Raw genomic sequence first — 23,323 nt, forward strand, 5'->3', positions numbered from 1 at the left:
CTGATCATTACAATATGTTATAACCAAAAATGAGTAATAAATATTGCATGATAAAGAAGAAATCCTGTGTGTTACTGTGATAGATTTACGTTTGGGGTTTGTTTTTAGAGTTGGTTTGTGTTTGGTTTTTTTTTTTTTTAAATCGCCACTTTTCATAGGAGAAGTATCACATAAGAAGCTGAGATACAAATATGCAGCTGTTTCTGCAGCTTTCTGCTAGGCATTTTCTGTGTTTCTTGGTGTTTGAATCTTACTGGTTTTACATAAGTTTGTTGAAGCAAAACCAATAGAAGAAGAAATCTGAGACAGCAGAGAGAGATGAATGTCAGGTGCAAATGGTGTTAGTGATGTAGTTCCCTTGGATGCTTATCAAAGGCTACGACGTATTAGTTCTTATCAATGTTGAAATACAGGAGCATGCCATGAAATCATGCATCTGTATGCTTGAGAAACGTAAGAAAGGAGTGAGGTCTGACCTTTATTTCTTTCTTCAGTGCAGAAATCTACTTTTTTCTTTCAAAAGGCAAAGAACATTCTCCCTTTCCAATATACATATATGTAAGTGTTGTTTAATGGTAGTACCCATCTGCAGGTAGCTTAGCTTCTAGTACAGGGTTTTTTATGCATGTTTGGAAATATGCTGTTTCAACAAGCATTTAAATTCTCTTTCCACCTCTTCAAACAGCACTTGGCTCTTTGTATGTCCTAAATTAGCTTATTTTTTAATCAATGTATGCTTTAACTTCAAGAGCTGTTTTCCAGTTTGCTATACCTTTGTAAACACAAAAGAAACCAAAAGCTTTGGTATTACTTCATGACATGGGGAGCTACATCTTTTCTTGACAGAAGTGAATCTGTGCTCTAGGACTTTTGATGGGAAATAGTTTTTATCAGTTTTGGAAAGCTCCATAGATTTTTGAGTAGGATTTTAAATGCCTCGTGTCACTGAACTTCAGTTGGTAGTTTGAAATACAAAGGCCAGCAGAGTGTGCTGTTGATTTTCTAATAAAAAGACCTTTCTTCTTTGATTGTAAAATTTGCTTTGGTACTTCAGTGTGGGTATCTGAAAAACTTGATTTACAACTTCTAAAACTTTCATGTGGTGAATAAAACTTTTATTTATATATATATTTATATATTTAAATATATAAATATATATATGACTTTTAGTATAGATCAGCGAACTGTTAAGTAATAAAATATTGAGCCGTAGTCTGATTTTTAAGGAAGCTGTTCATTTTTTTTGTAACAGTGGTTGAGCTGTACATGTGTGTGTTGTAATGTGTTGTCCGTGGGTCTGATCTTGCAGATAGACAGTACAGTATACTATTCAAAGTTCAAATGCTATACTATTTACTACTGCTTTAGAAAGAAGAAACCTAAGAAGAAATGAGTGTTTATTTCTGGTAGAGATTCTTTTTTTAGAATGAAAGGAGTGTTTATTGCTTTGTTTAAAAAAAAAAAAAAAAAAGTCTTTAAAAATGGAAGGATAAGGTGGTATTTTCCTGTGATGAATAATTTACTTCAGCAGACTGAGAACATGTCAGATATCAAGAAACAATTGCAGAAAGTTAGGCCTTTATTTATCATTAGTAGTTCTGCGGCTTAACTGCATTAAGTTTAGGACCTGAAGAGTACTGCAGCGTAGGCTGTTAGGTACTAAAATGCTTTTCTAGCATAGCTTATGAAATCAAGTCAGCTGAGGTTATGTTCAACACTTGTCATAATACACTGTATTTAGGATGATACAATAATGCAATAAAAATATTTTCTTAACCAGTGAGATAACCCTGCCTTTGTATAATTTGTTTTTTACTGTAGTCAATCCTGTGCTTAAAGCAACCTTAGTTTCCTGTAAAGTCCTTTTTTGTAGCCCAAGAGAGAGAATGGATTGGTTGTAAGAGAATGAGGGGTGCTTCCCAGCCTTGCTGCATCGGAACACCTGTAGGTCCAGTGGGTGAGGGTCTTCTGTCCCAGGTGACCGACTGTTCTTAGCTGCTTTCAGTCCAGAGCCTGGGAATCCACTTCTGTCCTTCTGCTGTTAATTCTTGCAAGAGGGGGCAGTTCTAGTGTGAGTTTAAATGAGAAATTATACCCTTATGGTACTTTCTTGATTACTTCTCTCAGAGCATACGCTCTGAGAACTGGGGCAGCTGGGTTAAGGAATCCCCATTTATACTAGGTTAAAAAAGTAAACAGTAAATGGAGAGTAGTGTAACAAACACTTGGGGTATCAAAAAACAACTGTGAAAAGAATCTGTCTTAATGTGCTAGCCCATTGCAGTTTAACATATTGCTTACAACCTTCACAATGGAGTTTGAGTGACTTCTGTTACACATTCCAGGAGACTGGCAGCCTGTTACAATCAGGGTCTGGACTCCAGAATAGGCTAATTTACCACGATGGGATGAAGAAAGTTGTGGATTTGTATTACACGCTCTCACCTGACACCGTATCTGATCCTTTTCCTGCTGATTGACATTTTGAATGAGCTCTTTGAAGCAAGTTCCAGCTTAATTAAAACGTTTGCTTGGTTAGCAGTGATCTGTGAATGCCTGTGATAAATATTGAACTGGGTTCACCTGCTGGTTACTGTGAGAGGATAAACAGCTGCTTTGTGTACTTTAATCAAGAGGCTGCAGCAGCAGCAGAATACTGTGCTTTTTGAGAGCTTATAAAGGAATAGCTGAAAAGCCTGGTAATGTCACTGCTGATACCTTACTAGATTGTGCTTGTGTGATATTTCACACAAGAGGTATTCACTGCTGTATCATTTAGATGGCTTTGTAACTGGGAAATGAAGATATGAAGAACTCCTCTTACCTCTTTGTGTTTCAAAGATCATAGCCTCAGTGTTTGTTTAGCTCTATTTTACACGTAGGACAGGTTGGTGGACTTGATTATTCCTTTTTTAATCGGACTTCCACGTTTTTGCCATATAAATATTGATGTGATAGGCTGTTTTATCTACTCCCTGACAGAAGTAAAAACAAGCTGGATTAGCCTAGGGTCCATATAGTCTGGTATCTGATCTCTAACAGCATCTGTTACTGGATGTTTCTGATTAAATACTGCAGGAAGTGGGAGTATATTTTCTCTCTCCCCCCCCCCCCCCCCCCCCCCCCCCCGAAAATCTCTATCCCAGATTAAAACAGCTGAGAACATGTTCAGTTCTGGAGCCAGAGGGTATTATGAATTAGTTTTCTATTATTTCTACTCAGCTTCCCTGCCGCCTCCCCCTCCCCAGTTATTTCATAAACAAATTGAAAGACTTTCTAATGTTGTTACAGTTACCAGTATCTCTGTTAGGAGTCTAAAAAATTTGTTCTTTGTGAGGCAACGCTACTCTGGATGCTGCTGTATGGAGTTACCACTTTGTTCAGCTGGAGAGTATTCTTTGTCCTTTTGCTATAGTAATGGGAGATGAACACCATGTTGGATTTTCTGTGTGACATGAACAGTAAATTCTTTTTATAGAAATAAAGAATTAAAATAGCTTGGCTTTAATAAAATTTAAAGATGGCCAAACTATTTTCTAAGGATAACAAGGAATTCAAGTGCAAATTGACAACTTGAATAATGTGCAAAGAACATGAAGAACTCAACTTTTAAACTGTTTTAACCATTTTCTTAAAGTTTCTCTTCATTATAAAGAACCTTCTAAAAAGGTTTGACTTTTTTATTTATGTATTTTGGGCTAATGCTGTCTGTGGCTTTCAGAAATATTAATGACCACTGCAGGCAGTTTTATACTCTTAATATTTACTATGAAATCAGTCTGAGTTTACAACTTTCTCAGTGTTGGTTTTTTTTTAAATATATATACAAAACTTTTTTCAAAGTTAAAGGTAACATTTTAAAACTGGAATGCTGGCTAAAGTGCTTCTTAAAGCCGGTATTATACCAATTTCAAACCTTTTAAGAAAAACTTTTAAGACCATCTGTAAAATACTGTAATGTATAAGCCTTACACATAAGAACACTTTTAACTCTTTTCATAAAAAAGAAATGTATCTTTTTTTAAAAGCCATCATAGAAGAGTCTTCTGTTCATATTTATGTATATATTTTAACTGCCTTTTCCTGTTGTTAGAACAACTGTTACAAAATAGCTGCCCCATCGGTTGTAATATTTTTCTGTTACTTTTATTGGGCAAACTAAACGTGAGGCTTAGCAATAGGGTGAAGTATTAGTGGTATGGTATCATCTTGGAATTGTGTGTATTTTTTTTACCTCTGAAAACACGATTTGACTTAAATTAGAAATGAAAGATAAAGATGTTCTTAAAGGCCCTACGCAGCAACTGCTTCAGTTATATTAATTGTTAGCATGGTAATGTGTTTTTCATTATTTCAAAGAGCAAAACAGAATATAGATGATAGAAATAACAAGGTACAATTTGCATTGCCGTATTCTGTGTGACTACAGAGTTGAGTATTGCCACATATGTAACATATACCATATGTCAGCTGTTTTCCTGCTTTGCTGTTGACAAGAGCCCCATTCATAACTCTTCTTTTTATCCTTTCAGTGAATAAGTAATTATTCAATATAGAAGGCAGGATATTTGGAACTGGCTGTTTAATGTGGCAGCACACCGTAATGAAATCTGCTGTTACTGGCAACCTGAGAGGGGAATGTAACAATTCCAGCCTGGGTGTAACTTTATCTGCTTTGAGGGCCTGTTTATTTGGCACATCAGTGAACCTTTTATCCCAGTGAGTGACAGCTCCAGAAGGGTTGCATTTACATGCATTCTATCATGTATTGTCATATTTAATGGCGGACAAGGCTGAGTTGGGACTAAGGGTAATACGAACTTGCTTTTCCTCAGAGTGGGGGCTAAAAGGGAGCTTTAGAACCAGAACTGTGGTGTAACACACAGCATGACTTAGCTTTTGTTGATAATGGATAATCTTACTGATTACAATTAAAAGGGGAGGGAGGAGTATTTGAGTGGGCAACTACAAGTTGTTACTTGCACTATCACCTGAAAACCAAATACAAACTTTTACACTAGCAGAATTCATTGGTTTTTTTATGGGAGGTATCTGTGGACCGGGTTACTCATTTGTTTTTCTATGTGTCTTTTCACAGTAATTATTACAATTTCATGACAGTTGTTCCAGTATTTTGTATTATGAAAGATAGTGCTTCTCAGGAAGAAAAAAAATTGGCTTTTAACAAATACTTTGCAGGACTGGGTTCTGGTTAGATTTATTCCCTGTGTGTCTTTTATTCTCATAGTTATTAAATGGCCTTTTACATAATGGCACGGCAAACATGTTTCTAATGGAGAGTATATGACGTAGTCTATTTTATCTGCAAATAGATTTCATTAAACTAGATTTCTTCTGCTTTAAGGTAAAATGTTCTCAGTATTTTAGTTTGGATGTTTGGTGCCAAGGTTTTCTTCACTGAAGGTGCTGGACACTTCTTGCTCTGTTACAGAAGTGTCCTGATGCTGACGGTTAAACACGAGAAGTTTGTTTACATTATTCACGTGTGTAAATACTCCATTGGAATAATAATTCTTTCTACAATTGCGTTATGATAGTCGTACCTAGTGATTGCTAGCAGTTTTTTAAGATTTTTCAGGCATGAAGACACTGTGTGTATGCTTAAACATTTTTAAACTTTTTGCAGTTTGATAGGCCAACCTGGTGAATTAACCGGCTGTCTTGAACTATCCTAGACGGCATTTTCTAAATAGACCATAAGCAGATTTAGCACATTCATCTTATGGTGGGATTTTGTTAATCTTTCTTTGTCTTGGGTTGCAGTCTTCTGGACCTTGCACTGAGTGTTCCTGTTCTTCTGGAAAAGAAACTGGTAAAGATACTAGTAATGCAAAGAAGAAAGAAAATGGAGATCGGTCATTCATTCCCAAAATATTTTTTGGAACACGAACACACAAGCAAATATCCCAGATTACTAGAGAGCTGAAGAGAACAGCGTATTCCAGTGTTCCTATGACAATTCTTTCTAGCCGGGATTATACCTGTATTCATCCAGTGGTATCTAGTAGTGGTAGTAACAGGAACGAAATGTGTGTGGAATTGCTGGAAGGAAAACATGTGAGTAATTCCATTTCAGAAATTAAGCATTCATTAAACATATTCAAATGAAACGTAGTTGAACAGTTGGAATGAGTAACATTTTTTACTACTTTATACTATGTTGGTTAAATGCCTCCTGGTAATTTGGTTTAAATTAATTAGGTGTTAGAAAATGTTGATATACGGTATCAATATTGAAAAAAATTATGATTAAAGAAATAGTATTTGTGACTGCTAGGTTAACATTCTTAGTAAGATTTAAATTGTCTTTGGTTTTCTCGATGAAGAAGCATCCTTTATTGATGCACGTTTTTAGGAACATGGATTTGCCTGTTTTCTCTCTGACATGGTATGTTTTTCGTTATTGTCTGACACAAAAAAATAACTGTTAGAAATGTTTCCAGGAAATAGTCAAATGCATGTATCAACTTGGAAGATTTAAGTTTACTTGGTTTTCATTATTTTTTGTAGCCACTAACTTGTCTGCATTTATTTGTTTTTAGGGCAAGTCCTGTCCTTACTATCATGGTGTTCGTAAACTCAGTGAACACAATGCCCTGCAGTTAGCACATGGGATGTATCAAGCTTGGGACATTGAAGATCTAGTGAGCCTGGGAAAAAAGCTTCGTGCCTGTGCGTATTTTGCAGCCAGAGAACTCATGGTGGGCGCAGATATTATATTTTGTCCTTATAATTATCTTCTCGACCCACAGATACGAGAGAGTGTAAGTATATTTATAAGAAAGAGATTACAATAACTGAAGTTAAAGGGAAGTTAAAAACTTAATGTTCAGTGGCTACAATCAACTGACATCTGATTTATATCCAAAATATTATCTACAAAATAACTCCTGGGTTAAAGAATTTTTCCTCTTCTTTTTTTTTTCTTCTCTCTTTTTTTTTTTTTTTTTCTTTCCCATAATGAGCACTTCTGTATTCCAGGTAGTGGGTCTCATACTCCAGCTGATCAGTCGCATGTCTGTTTCAATCAGTGGAAAAGAAACCCTTGCTAAGTTCACAGTTGTTTGGTTTATGGAGACTGTAGTAAGTTCGAGTAGGTTCAGACTGTATTCATCCAGGCTGAGATAAGGTTTTGGGTTGTTTTCATCCCCCTAATTATTTTCTAGGTTACAGGAATTGCATCAAAAGCTGAAAACTTTGTTACTTGCGCCATGATGCAGAATAAGCACTTTTTTAACAGGGTCCTGTTAGCTGCTGTTTCTCATTAATGTCTTTTGGTCTGTTTTACAGATAATAATTTTTCTTTTTTAGATGGAAATTAACCTAAAAGACCAAGTAGTCATTTTAGACGAAGCCCATAATATTGAGGACTGTGCTCGGGAGTCAGTGAGCTATGGTGTTACAGAAAGACAACTAAGAGCTGCTCGCGAAGAGCTGGATTTCATGGTCAATAACAACATCAGACAGAAGGCTCATGAGCCCCTGCGGGCTGTGTGCTGCTCTTTGACAAAGTAAGGTAACTCTTTCTTGAATGCCATTATATCGATTAGTATTCTCTTAAAATTACATGTAGATTGCTTTTGCTGGTGCAGTTTACTGGTTACTATGGTTGCAGTAACAGAGATATACTTCAAACTATGCAGTAGCCTGATTTTTGTTCTTTTGAGTAATCCAGGGGTGTTAGATCTAATTAAAATAATACTCATCTTAAGGAAGCATTGAAATTCTGTTTTGGAAAGTACGTTACGCTTTTGAATGGTGTGCTGATCTTTATGGGGCTTACTGTCCTAGTTTATGAAGTTCTGTGTGAAAATTTTACTGAAGTTATATATTTTTTCTTTCACATGCTTCTGTTTGCTTATTTGGGAAATAGTAATAGTATTATTTTGTCAAAGCATTAATTAGTTCACATGTGTAAAATGCTTTTGGAGTATGGGACAGGAAGTGTTTGGAACAGGTTGGAATCTGTTCTTGGAATCTGATTGGATTCTTCTTAGATGAAAGTGAAATTATCAGTCGTGGCCTTTGTTTTCCCTGTGAAACAACTTGAACTTGAGTGAAGAGATAAGGGTCTGAAAAACTGGGGTACATGCAGATTCTCAGAAGAGGCTTGCTGAAGTCTTTCAAGAATTCAGGTAGCAAACTCTTGGAACAGAGCGTACATTATCCTCTTTGAATTTCTGATTATTCCTAGGCAAAAGTTGTCCACACAGGATGACTGATCATTCTCCCTGGACTATATCAGTAGAATGTGGTTTTGATGATTTGGTTTTGTACGGAAATTGAAATCCAGGATGTGCTGAATCTCTTAGTGCCTACCTTGTTGGAATACAGGGATCATGGAGTTCAGTGGGTAGAGAAATATGGATGATTGAGGGAGTGGTTTTGAAAGCAAGAGTTGATGAGTAAGGCGGAAAGCAGCTGAAAAAAACAGAAAATGTTCTCTTCTCTGCTTCTTTCAGTACTGTAAACCCCAGAAACTATGGAGACAGAATTGGAAGGGAAATACTTGAGCAGAAGTTGAAAATCATGAGAAGGGATGGAACAAAAGGAAATGGACGGGGGGCAGAAGCTCAGGAAGGAGAGAAAGAAACGAGGGGTCAAGGGCAAAAGTCTTTTGGGTGGAGTGGGAACTTCTGACATTGTTTCAACTTTCTCAAGAGTCTGTCACCACTAGAGAATTTGGAATTCAGCTCTGTAGCCCTTAATTTTTGAACCTTTCTTATGAGGGATTCAGGGACTGAAAGCCTTCAGAACTGTGGTGCTAATGAAATCTTGAACAACCAAGTCAGCAGAATAGAAGTGAATAATGATGCAAGTGGCTTTGAAGTAACTGAACTCTGATTCAGTGCATGTCAAATTGTCATTTTGTTGCACTAGTGGTTGGTGAAATAGACTGGAGTACACTAACAGCAAGTAGTTCGCCATTTTCCTTAGCCTTTCTCTATTCTGGGAGTTAATGTTTGTGTCATAGAGAGAAGTGAGTGTTTTGTTTTTCTTTTTTGCAGAAGCTAATTCTCCTACCTTGGATATTTCAAATGTTAAATTTTAGTAAAAGATAAGAGCGCCATGGCTGGAGATTTGATTGCCTCAAGCTTTTTAACCTTATCAGAAAAACTCAGGTTGATTGTCTTGGCAAATCTGCCAACAGCATGAAAAGCAGTTGTTGGAAAGCAGAAGACTGGGTGTAAATAGCCAGTAATCGGTACAATGCTGTTGCATAGTGACATGGCTTTGCCAAACCAATGGGTAATTAGAAAAATCTTATTTGAGTTCTAAAGATCCTGGGCCCTCATTCCAGAAAGCACTTAAGCATGGGCTTACTGCCACAGAGGTGCTAAAGTGACCTTTCTGAGGAATATGAAGACACACCAATAGAGGTATACTGGCAGGCTTTTCTCATGAGGTGCAGATTTACCAGGACAAACTGCTTTGTTCAATGGAGTAAGCTGTATCAACAATGGGTTTTGCTGGTAGGGAGGGAAGGAGCAAATAAGCTTTCTTGATTTGAAGGCAGATATGTAACATCTGTATGCGATATTTTCAGGAAAAGATTTAACACCAATTTTCACTTCAAAATCATAGATAATCTTTCTAGAAATCAAGCTAATTTTATTTACACTTACTGCTTTACTCTAGAAATAAATTAACAGGTATTTCAAGTAATTGCTTTAATGTTGGATTTAGCTGGATGGAATTTATTCTTGTATTTGCTTTTTTTGTGCTCTTTCAGTATTGGGAAGGTCATTGTGTTGAGTTTGTATTTACATTTGTATAGCATGACCATTTCAAAAGTTGTGATGGTATTTGAAGTTCATAACAAGGAAACAAAGTTTTACTTTTCCTGAAATGTTTTATCCATTGTAAATCTGTTTCATTTCTGTTGTAGTGGCCTTTTCCTAATTCTAGTTCCAGGTCTTTGTGATGTTAGGTTCAAGGAAAAGGGGCAGAGTACTTCACTGGTGAAGTTCTGCCTGTCTTAGTGATAACTATTCTTTAATAATATAAAGCAAATTATGGCCAAAGAAGTGATTGTTATGGTAGTATTTATGGGGTTTTGCTTGCATTTAACCTGGCAAAAAGAAAGTTTTTTTTTTAAATTGTTCTGTCAATCAGACTATTTGCCATGACAGGACAGGAAATCCGGAACCAAAACAGTCACTAAGTCTTGTTGCTTTAGTTGAGTGTGTTTAACTGATTTTACAGGTAAATATTTTGAACTGTTGTAGAAATGACAGCTGTCTTTCTGATGCCTCCTGCTGGTTGATGAAACGGACAGCTTCGGCATTTCCTGGGAGGGAGGAAACCTGCCTGCTTTTCTAGGTGGAGGGCAGGTCTTGGAATACTGCAAGGATGATGGAGGACACCTTCAGTTAGAGATAATTTTAGCTCTGCCGCAAATGAGATGATCATGTTTTTAGAAAGTCCTATCACATTTTGCATTTTACGTACAATTATAACTCTGCTTAATTTTCAAATTGTAGCAGAGTTACAGATACCTGTAGGTAGGTAAAAATGCGCACTTTTTATTGCCCCACTTTCCCTTACTTAGTATAAATAGGAAAAGTACTCATTTCATCCCTCAAGGTGTGTTCTTAATAGGAAAGCCTGCAGTTGACAGGGATGCTGAACTAACTTGCATTAGAGCGATAGTGAATGGCTTTAAAAGTACAGCAGAAATCTTAAATGAGCCTGACTTCTTATATCATAAGAGCAGATTATATTTTAATCCTTTTTCTTTATTGTAAAGCTGTTATAGGATGATAAAATATAAATGTATAGGGACAAAATTTCTTCTCACTTCAGTGAGCTGCATCAAGAGCAGTTCAGTAGAAGTTAGTTCAGCACTGAAAAACGGGTATAAAGAAAAGCAGAATATCTCTACTTCGGTGCAGTAAAATATTTATCATCATCATAGAAGTCTGATCCAATTTTTGAGGTTTGGTTTGTATGTGTAAAGTATCTCTAAATCTCTAAAATAAATGCGGAAATTACTTCTGATTTCTCTCTTTTTACAGCTGGTTACAGAAGAGCTCTAGTCAGCTCGTAGAAAGAGGGTATGAAACTGCCTGTAAGGTTTGGAGTGGAAGAGAAATGCTCACCAATTTGCATGAAATGGGAATAACTGGTATTACTTTTCCCATTTTACAGGTAATGTTGTATGCTATATAAATGAATACTAGAGTGCATAGTATTGATGATATTAAACACCTTAGCATCTAACTTATGTGCATTTTAACACATCTTTTAATTTACTGCCATACTGAAAAGCTGTCTGAAAACGATACCTGATGAAACCCAGGAGTAATCCACTTGAGCTACTGGAATCTGGGTAGTATCAGTGTTTTAAAGGATGTAATTGATCATTTACAATTATTTAAGGTGAACCACTGAGTCAGCTATAGTTTTGTCTGTTCTATTCATCTGCGCTTTTATTGACTGTTGAAATGTATTTATCCTATTTTCAAGTTTATTTCTCCTTTCTGTGTAAGCCAAATATGTTAAACGCATTGCTACTTTTCCTTTCCAGTTCTGCCTGCAGTCTGACTTTATAGGTATCTTAGGTGAATTTTTACAACAGTGTGCTGGTAGTCTTGTATCTGTATTCACTTTTTTTTTTTGAGAAGATATTTAGAATGTTGTTAATGTGGAATTTGTTTGTCTCTTACAGAAGCATCTTGCTACAGTCCTGGAAAAAGAAGAAAAAGTATCAGTGCTCGGTAAAGAGGAACTTATTGAGATACCAGTTGTGAGCCCTGCAACTCAGATTGTGCTGAAAGGGTTATTCATGGTTCTTTTGTGTCTTTTTAAAGATAATAGCAGGTCAGTGCAAATACATAGCCTGAGCTGTGTGGTGGTGTTTAATTCAGCTGCGTTGCCAAACTGCCTCTTTCATTTGTGAACATCTCGGTTATGGTGTCTGGCTTCTGAGCAAAACTAACATTTCCAAAAGCTTTGGAAAATCTATTGATGTGGGAAGAATTTAAACACTACCAAATCATTTTTTTCATTCATAACTGAATTCAAATATTGAAGAAATGTATTTGAAGGTTAGGTGTAAATTTTCTTGATGTGTTGCCGAGTTAAATATGCATAGGTTTTGTTTTTCCATTTAGCTCTTACTCTTTGAATGTCTTGATATCTTGACTACTAATGCCAGCAGTTACTAAAAATTTATTATTTAAGCCTTATTTTAAAATATTAATTATTGTAATGTTTCACTGGTTTTCTTGGAAAGTGTGAAATTATTTTTTATAATTAAATTGTAAATGCATTGTAGCGACACTGTCTTTGCTTTGTATGACCTTAATACTTAGGGTTTGATTGTTTAATTGTACTTTACTGATATTTCTATATAGGTATGCAGATGACTACAGAGTTGCTTTACAACAAACTTATGCTTGGATGGAGGAAAACCAACTTGATGTTTCAGATACAGGTGCCTTCTTTGCACGGCCCAAGCGTAAAAGGAGTTTGCGGCAGAAAACTGAAGTCCACATGCTTAATTTCTGGTGCTTGAATCCTGCCGTGGTAAGCTGAGTGTGAAGTAGAAGGCCCTTAAGTAATATGGGTGATAAGAAATACATACAATATCTTAAAGTGATTGTACTGATTTTCTGAAAATTTTTCTGAAAATTTCTGAAAAGAAATTCCTTCTTTTCTTTCTCCAACCTAGGCTTTTTCAGACCTACGAGGTGTTAGAACAATTGTTCTGACATCTGGTACACTTTCTCCGATGGATTCATTTTCTTCAGAGCTTGGCTTGAAGTTTTCTATTCAGTTGGAGGCAAATCACATTATTCGGAACTCACAGGTAAACTTTTGCATCATCATTCCCTCTCCTGAGGTGTAATGCTGACCATTGTAAAAGAAACAATAACTTGCAAATAAAAGTGATGATAAAATCATTCTGTAAGTAAAAAGAAATGTACAGGACAGACGATTGTTTGCATTTTAAAGCACTTGTAAAGTACATTAAAGTACTTTGTATAGTATATATTTATACACATAAAGTAAAATGGAAAAAGGGGCAATTTTTAGACACCTACCAGGAAAAGTTGAAGTCATGCTATTTTGGTAATAGCCATCTTATATAAGTTATTGCACTTTCTCTTCTGTTTTTAAGTACTGGAATTAATTTGTTTAGAAATACCTGGATATTTTCCTTCACACTTAAAATTTCATTATATAACCTGATGTAATTTAATACAGTTTGTGTTGCATATTTGAGAATTAACTTTTTTAGTATGAAACACGCCAGGTTTGGGTTGGCACTGTTGGAGCAGGCCCTAATGGTCGGAAGTTGTGTGCCACGTTCCAGCATGCAGAGACCTTTGAGTTCCAAGACGAGGTGGGAGCACTGCTGCTTTCAGTGTGTCAGACAGTTGGCCAAGGTGTTTTGTGCTTTTTGCCATCCTATAAGGTAAGGAAATCTTAACTCGTATTCCTCCTGAAACCACACACACTCTGCTTGAAAATGTACTGTACAATATTTTGTTTTATGTATTGACATGTGTAAACGCTTATAAAATAAACTTGTAGTAATACATTGTGATTATATTGTATTGTAATTTCTTGGATCTCATATTGGCTGGCATATAAGTTTGTTTTCATGAGAGAACATGTTCATATTTCTTTTCAACAGACATCTGTATCTTAATGAGTACAATTGTTTCAATTAGTTAAAAAAAAAAAGAAGCCTGACTGATCTGCATTTTTTTCTTAAATTGTTTTCTGAAGGCTTTGAAAGTATTTAAAAGAAAAAAAATTTCCATGTAAGCACACATCATGAAAGGAAACTTTGTGTGTAACTAGGCAGCAAGAATGCCTTTGCATGTTCTTTGTGTGCTATTTGAATGCAGTATTCATCCAGTTAATTTCTTCTTCCCTTGTTTCTTGTTCTATTTCACTGCATTAGAGATTCTAGTATATTTTTCTTGAGGCAGGGGAGAAATGCTCACTGGCATTGGCTGAAAGGAATCAAATTTCTCAATTTCAAATTATGTAATATCTAATTTCACTGGCAACAGATACCTAATTATGGTTAATCTATACCTCGCAATAGTTCTGCTTTCTTGTCTACTAGTGCTTACTGTTATTTATGGTCAGCTGTGAGGAACAGGAATATAAAGCTGCAATATAATTTTGCAATTCATGCCCATTTTTCTTGTAATGCTTGCAAGAATGTGACTTTTTTTATCTTAAACCATCATTTATGATGTTAAAGAATCTTTTCAACAAAAAAAAAACCCAAACCTCTCTAAAAACAAACCCCAGAAATTCCTATGAAATGAACAAAACCCCCAACATAATGGGAAAAAAAGGGAAAAGGTTTCACACCATTTCCCTCATCTTTAAGTTTCTTTCACAGAGACTATTTTAAAAAATGAAATGAAAGTGACTTTTTTATTTTTTACAAAACCTTCACATTAGTTTTATTATTTGACTGAAGAGGCGAGGGTTTTTTCTTTGCTGGGTGTCAATAAAAGTATTGCAGTCATCGGTGCAATTACTGACAGTAACCATTAGGTGACCACATTGCACCAGGTAATGTGCAGTCACTGAAAAAAGCAGATTACTGACTGCAAGTTTATTTAATCTAGCTCACAAAACTAGGCACATATATGCAGAGTTAATTATACGAAAATAAATTTTGCGCTGAATTTATTTAAGAATTTAAATGGGAACGTATTTCAGTTTTCAGTATCATTATTCTTTTACTAAAGTGTATAATGAACAGTACATGATAGTTGATCTTATGTATGCAGACCTGACAAATATTTATGAAAGTTTTTATGAGAATAGTAATCTGAATTGAAAGTATAGAGAGACTTTGTAATGACATTTAATAAAGAAGAAAAGAGATTGCTGGACAGCTCTGGTACCCTTCCCCCTCCCACTGCCCTTATGTTTTACTGAAAGGTCATCCAGCTAAACACGTTGAGTGTTTCTTTTTCTTTGTGGGAACACTTCCATGATCCTAGCGCAAGTATTGATAAATATAAATTGCAGACAATTGAAGGATGATATTTTAAAATCACATTGCCAATATTTTTCTACAGATGCCCTTTTTCTTTCTACTTGTTTTATTCTGGATTGGGTTGCCTTTAAGTCTGGGATTAATATGTTGAAAACATAGAATAATGTAAGCATAAGCATATTTACAGGGAAAACAAGGTATTTTTCTTTCATCATCATACAGAATATTGCTTACCTGCACATTTGTGTTTCAAAGCTGATTTTCAGAGATATTAATGGGGGAATTGCTATGTCTTTTTAAAAAACTGCAGCTTTTAAAGGAAATGTTCAAGGCTATCAAGATCTGATTAATATACATGGTCGTGTACCTCACTAAATTAACAATTATGAGTCAAACAGATTTTTCAGGGGTTTAACCTGTTTAATGAATTGGAGTTTCAACTTTGGAATAAGTGAAAAATGCAGTCTTTTTAAATGTTCTGGATGGCTGAGGGCAGTGCTCTGAATTTTTACTCCTATCTATCCAGGTAATTTGATGGAACTTGAATGTAGGCCTGTACATTGGATTTCAGTTTGGTTACACTTACAGGTGCATTTTTCAGTGCAACATCCTCTCTTAGTTTTAAGAATTTGTGGCTCGGCAAAGATGTCCTTTGCTGTGCACCTCCAACAGAAGCCCTCCTTGGATGGCTCTGTCTCAGTACCCAACTTCCAGCACTCACACTGCACGTTTTTACCTGTTTGCCTGAAAACCTCTTTGACAATTATCTATATTATTTCGTTTTGTAAATATAGTTAATTTTATTTTTCTGGAAAGCCCTTTACAAATTTAAATCAGTTGGTAAATTGTATGTTACTTTCCTTGTATGTAAGGAGAGTGCAAGAGACAGAAATAGCATCTTACTGTACTTTCATTCAATTCCCTTCACTTTGAATTTCGTAGGCTTTTATTGACTTTGCTACAATAAAAGTATATGTTCTTTCTTGTTGAAAGAATGGTAAATCAACACTTTTTGGCCTCAGTCTATGGGAATAGAAAGAATAGAGGGTCATAGGAAGCAGAAATTGGGATGCTGCCTGAGACTGTTTGCAAAGGATGATGTTGGGACCCTAGGCCTGGCACCCAAGCAGTGTTCTCTTACTGCTTGTCCTGTTGTTCAAAACTTCATTATGTGATGTTGGAAATAAAATAAATTTATGGCAGAAATAGAATGAATGATACCATTTGAGATTCTCAGTCTAGAATTTTAAGGGGCTTTTTATGAGTAATATTTGTTTCTCTATATTTTGTCTAGAATTTCAGCTTGATTTGTACACATTAAAAAAGTGAACACTAATACCTGATGAAAGTGATGACCCCTGTATTCATGTTAAAGCTGGAAAAAAAGGCTCTGGCAGAAATTTAATGATTTGTTTCAGACTTCTGAAGTATATAATAGAAAAAGATACCTCATACTCACCTAGAAGATACCAACCTACTAGAAAGTTTCCATGCACAAATAAATAGAGGACAAGTGAAAATCTCTAAATGTCACCACATTAACCTAATAATAAAATGAGAAAACTGGATGATGCTTATAAAACATCTGAGATGAATGTTATAAATGTCAGTAGAGTACCTTGCTGCAGGAGCTACCATTTTAGTCACATACTTCTTCCAGTGCTAACGTGTGCAGAAAGCATCCATTAATGGCTTGCATTTTTCTCTTGTTAGTGTTTCTTCAGGTAGATTATTTCCTGGGAGATTCTAGATTTCTTTGAAGAAGCTGTCTACTGCCAGGAAGAAGTGGTAGTCACTTGTCTGTATTTTGCTCTGGAGCGCCCCTTACAACAAGATAGGCTGTGAAATGTTACTCAGCTGTTTTGTTAAGAATTTAAAGTCTGAGCATTGTAAGCCTACATCCTTTCCTAATGAACAGTTTAAGAAGATACTTTGTCAGGCTGAGAATGTACTTTCCAAAGACCTTTTTACCTAATGTATGAACTGCTGTTACTGCAAAAAAGCCTGAATTAAAAATAATTCACCAGTTATCTTTCTCTGTGCCCTTCCATCATCCCCTGTTGGTTGGGTTTGTTGTTTTTTTTTTTAACTGAAGCAGCTGTAGCAGAAAGAGCTCAGTGCTGTTTTGTGGGAAAAGTCTGCCACCTCGTTATCCCTGTGTACTAGATGCAATATGAATATGGAAAAAAGCAGTAGGAGAGAAACTTCCCTTTATCTCAGTGAGGATTTTGAATAAACATATTTTTCATTGAAGAGTGACTGTTTAAATTATACATATGGAAAATATCAAGGTTAATAATGCAATGGAAAATATATGGATGAGAAGAAAACAATGCATATGATAAGCATCTCCACATTTGATAGGTGTCTGTTATAAACAGCTGTGATGCCATGTTTCATGAATGGGGTAATCTACAATAACATACAAATTTTATTGTCATTACTGGAGTTCTGGCACATTGACTTCTTTTTTTTAAAATAAGCTTGATCTTAACACTTACTAAATTGCAAACATAGATAATTTTAGGGCTACTAAAACTGGTGATACTATGCAACAAAAATGCATTTATGTGAAAATCAGTAGCAACTCCAACAAAAACACTCTATAAAAGAGAATATCAGAAGGTGAAAAGATTACTCAGAAATCTAGGATGCTTTTAAACAAGATTAAGATAAGGACCATTAGGGTTCATGTTGCCGACCTGTCTGCATTAAGATATATCTTGCCTGGTGCCTGCATCTTAGATGATTCATTCAATATGTGTCATATCAAAGTCAAGGTATCCAGCAAGGAGAAAAATGCTAATGCTTATAAATTTTAGTGATAATCCATCATGATGAATTAACTGACCTTTCTTTAGTAGCTTTTTTCCAAAATGAGCTTTGGACAATAATGTTAATGGTGGTGGGTTTTGGTCTGGGGTTTGGCCTTTTTTTTTTTTTTTTTTTTTTTTTTTCTATGAGGCATTGTTGGGTTAATTTTTATCTGCTAATTGTTGAGCCATAACTTGGAAGTACAATTTTTAAAATAGTGTAGTTGCTCAAAAGGGTTTGAGTGACTGTTTTCAACGCTAAAACTTATGAACTGATCAGTATTCTTGAGAATCCAAAATTTGTTTACACTTCTTTCTTTTTCTCCTACACCTTTATGATGTGGTGTTCTCTATTGATTCGGATGAATATGTTTCTTTTGTATCTGCTTTCCTTTACAAAGCTTTAACTTTTCAGGTGAAGTAGTAGTTTTACTCAGTATTTGCATAATGTTGCTGTCCATTTTGCTTCTGTGTCAAATAGTTTTGTAGAGGGAAATGTCTTGGAAAAGCGAAGAGGATTTCAAGAAATACTAGCTTTAAAGATAGAAATAGTAACTGCTTTGTTGTCTGTCTTGTGAATCTTTTAGAAGTGGCTGAATGATCTAAATCTATGCTTCAAAAATTGTTTGCTATACTATCTATGAAGTATTTGCATTCAAATGTCTGTAAAAAAGACTTTTTTTCATACCAGTTGTTACAGCTTTAAAATGCAGGTGACAGTTGTTTGAGGTTTACAGCTGTGGTGTTACATGAATATTATCTCTGAATGATTAGTTACAAAAGTAGTGAAGATAATAGAAATGGGAAAGAAAACGAATGCAGAATTTTTAAGTGTTTCTTACACTGTATTAACATTGATTCTTTTTGTATATATAACTTCTAGCAAATTAATGTTTTTAGGAGAACTTTGTGGAGAATAATGAAAAAGTAGCAAGGCTTTCTTACAACTAAACAATATCTACTGGAAAATTGTTGAGCCTTCTAGAGTTTTTGCTGTGTAGTGCTGTGTACTGCAATGATTCTAAGGGTTATTGAAGAGTAACTTCAGAGCAAAGTGGTCTAAATCATTTGTTTCCTAGAACACTTCTTGTGGATGACTCCCCCCCCCCCCCCCCCCCCCCCAACTTCTAGTAAGTTTAGTTGGTATATGCTACAGAAGATTCTCATACATCCTATATTAAGGAGTGGGTTTGAGTTTTGTTCCTGTTCGGTAGGACAAGGGGTAATGGTCTTGAACTTCACAGAGGGTAGATTTGGAATAGATACCAGGAAGAAATTTTTAACTGTGAGGGTGGTGAGACACTGGCACAGACTGCCCATGGGAGGTGGTGGGTGCCCATCCCTGGAAACATCCAAGGCCAGGCTGGATGGGGCTCTGAGCAGCCTGCTCCAGCTGAAGGTGTCCCTGCTCGCTGCCGGAGGGTCGGACTAGATGGCCTGTAAAGGGCCCTTCAAACCCAAACCACTCTGTGATTGTAAATTGGCATTGCCGCATACTGTGTTGGTTAGGAAAGTGGAACTATTAATGTGTAGATACAGACCAGTTAATGCTGCACAGCATTTGCAGTTTCCCTTGAGAATTTTGGGGTAGGGTTATAATGATACGTACATAGTAACTTTTGTCACTTGCAAAAAATAAACACTGACTTTCACATTTGAGTTTCTGTGTATCTCATAAATTTAATAGCTGCGAGTTCAGAGTTTAAATTCTGTGAATCTCTTCTCATTTTCCTTTTCTCTTGGCTGATGGTGAGGACAGGATTGGGTGACAGTAAATCTATTTGGTCTGGAACACTTCTGTTTGTTGTCTTGGCTCCCTTTCCGTGTTTAAGGTATCAATCAAAGCTTTAGTGAGGTTGCAGACAAGTGCTATTTACCGTTTTGTTGACAAACCATTCTTGGCAGTATTACACAACTTTAGGCAAGCAGGCCTTAATATTAATTAACGCTACGAGCAGTGCAGAGCGTGGCAATAGATGTAACCCGTGCTGTTTTCAAACAGACTGAGAACCTTCAGGTTCGGTGTAGGTAGTTATTTGGAATAAACAGGAGGGACCTCAGTTTACCCTCTGACTATTGCACTCTGGTGCCGTAGCACAGCAGTGCCCCTGCGCTGGATGTGAGCCTGAGTCCTTGAATATACTGTCTCCTCTCCTGGACGTAAACGTGCCACCCCTATATATGACAGGCTGAGGAAGGGATATGGTTTCAGTATTAATTCTGAGTGTCTGGCTCTTCTTAGTTGAAGACAGACCCCTTTTCTTACTGAGATTTGTATGATGTTGGTAGAAGTTTCTTTTTTTAAGAAGTAGTGGCGGAGTGGCAGAAAATGAATTGGTCATAACACTGAAAAAAGACCAGAATATTTTAATTTCTGAAACTTTCCTGAAACAGTTTTGTAAATAAATTGAGAAACCCATTTTTTTCCTGCCATCAATAAAAAAAACAACGCTCCTTCAGACAACTTTTACTTATTTAATAAATTACTTCAATAAATTTGCAAAAGATGGTAGTCTGTTTAGCCAGGCCTATTAAAAGCATTAAGATTTGAGCACTGGCTGTTAAAATGAGTAAATGGCAATATCACGAAGTTAAACAAATGCCAAAAACCATTTTCCAGAGTACTGGGATTGTAACAATACCATTAATGAGGGCAAAGAGGTTTTAATGCAATTTGCACATTCTAAAGTTTCAAAAAGAGGTTTTGAGTTAGTGCATTATTAATGTTCTGAACATCTGGAACTATGTAAGAGCCATAGACATTGAGCAAGTGCAGGGTTTCCCCACTAGGTCTGATGCTGACTGATTTCCTCCCTAGTGAAAAGCTTGTTTTAAGAAGTTTGAGACAGTAAAATGACAATATCCAGATAAGAGATAAACATTCCACAGTGTCTTTTTCTTGTAATGTGCATGGAGGAAAAATTGGAAACCATTATGCTTATGCAGTTAAAAGGTGATTTTGAAATTAAATAGGAAAATAGTTACTTGCACCACAGATGGTTGCTCTGTGGTACAGTTGCACTGATTACAGAGTGCTTGTGTGAGGGATTATATAGTAACATCAGGTGGGTTCCATGAGATGGCTTAAATTTTTCTGTTAGGTGTATTTGGGTATTATAACCATGGATAAATGCTTTAACAAGAGTAATAGTCTCCTTGCTGTTCCTGTTGACAGCTGTAGGAGTACTTTGAGGAAGGGATTTACTCCTGTGTGTAAATAGTTGCAGGATGTAGGGATCTGTTCATACCAAGTAGGTTTTGTGACAGAAATGTGCTCTTTGAAGTTACATAAGCATTAACGTTCTGCATCATTTTAATGTTAGAAAATGTCATTTATGCTGTTACAGCTTTAAAATGATACAGGAGACAGAGTGTTTCAACATGTCATCTAGTTTTAGATGTTTTAACTATAGCTAATATCCAACATCACAGTCATTGGGATGAAAAGAAAGGAGGCTGACATATCAGGGGTAGGTTACGACATAATTGTAAATTAATAATGATACTCAGTTTCTGCACAGCATTTGCTTTCTAGTCTCAAGGGAAAGGCATTCTCTTACTCCAGAAGCCTTATTTGTTTGAGCCAAACAGCTGCAACGTTTCTTACATACTGTAATAGCACCCCTAAAAACATGAAAATACTTCAGGGAATAGAATTCTGTTATCCTTGCTATCTCAAATTATGTGCAAGTACCTAACAATAAAAGTAGAGCGAAATGATGGAAGACTAATTAAACAACATGTTGGAAGCACTCTGTGTCTCTTTCCTGGCGCTAACGACTCTCTGCAATGCCCCCTGGAAGTCACTGGAGTTTTTTTCCGTGCTTGCAGAGGGCTGAGGTGTAGAGCTCATGACACTGAAGTGACCCTGTATGTTTGTTTTCTTTTTCTTTGAAAAGAAAGGCTTATTGCCAGATTCTGAAGCTGTATCTTTTGCCTTACTCTGATGAAAGTCTTAGTAAAGTGGGTTTTGTCCGATGGGGCATAATTTTGGGACAAAATCATCTAAAAAAGCCAAGTTCTAATGACTCAAAATCTATACATTTCAACATTTGTACCTAATAAATGTAGATAGAATTTTGTTTTACTTGATGTCCACTATTGTTTCTTCATTGGTTGTTTTTCACTCTTACTCTGCACTGGTAGTTTTCTCTCTGATCTTTTTCTCAGCTTCTTCATGTTTTATGGTGGTAGTGGTTTTTTCTCCCATTAATCGTATACAATATCTACTTTGAGTTTTATTCTCTATTTTTCTGTCATTTAAACATTTAAGTGTCCGCAATATAAACTGTCTGGCTATTTGGGCCCTTGCATTCATCTGAAAGAACAATTCTCAGGCTTGGTGTACATTATCTGAGGTGTCTTCTGAGAGCTACAATAGCTCCTGTAAATCTTAACATGATTTCTGAAGTCTACAGTTTTGGTTTTTCCCATTGATTTGGGCACAGCGGCACACATGTAAAAATCATTTTGTGTGATGGAAGATTTCAACCATTCCATCACGATGCTGTTTTCTTTGCCTCAGGCACTGAAGACTTGTGATGATACTAGTACAAAGAGAAGAACAGTAGCTGAAAGAATAGTAAAGTTCATGTAAAAATAATTAAAATAAGACTTTTTCTGTAACCACATATATAACCTTTATCCTCAAATTATGCTGGCAAGCCACATCCTTTCATGTCATCAGTTCAATCAAGTTACTCTGCCAGACTAAATCTGAAGATGGAGCTGGCAGTTCACACCCTGGCAAGATCATTTTGTGTGTAATTATAGAGGCTGGAGCAAGCCTGGAAATAAGAAAACCAGAATGCTGCTGAATTATGCACCAAAGGAATAATTGAAAATATCCTAAAATTTTAAAGCTGATTCTTGTTTTATGATCATTTGTTATAATGTTTTCACTTTGGATTTTTTAACCTCTTGAGTTGTTTGGGGGTTTTTCCCCACTGCTTGGTTACTGATGGCTAATTTCAGTGTTAACCATCCACATGTTATTCACAAGGCATGCCAAGAAAAATGTTGGGCTACATCAAGGAAGAAATTTTATCTTTGGGAGTTGATAACTGACAATCTGAATAGTTGCACAAAATACATATTTTCTTTCTTAAATAATATGACAGTATCCTAGAGATACACCCTGGTTATGGAGTAATTTTCCTGGTTTCTGGGAAATAAGAGACAATTAGGTATGCTTAGAAAAGTTAGAGGAGACGATCCAGCAGCTTGCTACTGAACGATGACGTTCTTCCCCTTTTCCTTGTGATTGTTCTTGTGCTGCTCTGAATTTTGTGTCAACTGATTCAGATCTCCAGAACAAAGGAAAAGTTTTTATCCTTCCTCCCGCTTCCCCAGGTTTTCTGCTGGCCTTTTGAGCTGAGTTGGCTCATCAGGCAGGCTCGCTTAAGGAAGGGAGCATGAGCATCCCTTTTACTGCTTTGCTGCTAGAGCTTCGTCTCAGGGATGAAACATTACTATGCTTTTTAAAAGCATGTGATTCAGTGGTTAACCC

General features: G+C 36.1%; 1 protein-coding gene across 5 annotated transcripts in view; it reads left to right on the top strand.

Annotated features, from left to right (window-relative positions):
* BRIP1 (BRCA1 interacting helicase 1) overlaps window positions 1-23,323 on the top strand; it is a 65,315-nt gene that overhangs the window by 5,361 nt on the left and 36,631 nt on the right. For all 5 annotated transcript variants that reach the window (XM_055719511.1, XM_055719518.1, XM_055719505.1 and 2 more), the window contains 8 exons: window positions 5,785-6,078; window positions 6,564-6,785; window positions 7,333-7,532; window positions 11,040-11,172; window positions 11,693-11,844; window positions 12,381-12,552; window positions 12,698-12,835; window positions 13,283-13,444. In XM_055719511.1, the coding sequence (XP_055575486.1) occupies window positions 5,785-6,078; window positions 6,564-6,785; window positions 7,333-7,532; window positions 11,040-11,172; window positions 11,693-11,844; window positions 12,381-12,552; window positions 12,698-12,835; window positions 13,283-13,444 (1,473 nt within the window). The remainder of the gene's footprint in view (window positions 1-5,784; window positions 6,079-6,563; window positions 6,786-7,332; window positions 7,533-11,039; window positions 11,173-11,692; window positions 11,845-12,380; window positions 12,553-12,697; window positions 12,836-13,282; window positions 13,445-23,323) is intronic.

Source organism: Falco cherrug, chromosome 1, assembly GCF_023634085.1.
Source record: "Falco cherrug isolate bFalChe1 chromosome 1, bFalChe1.pri, whole genome shotgun sequence".
NCBI classification, from domain to species: Eukaryota; Metazoa; Chordata; class Aves; order Falconiformes; family Falconidae; genus Falco; species Falco cherrug.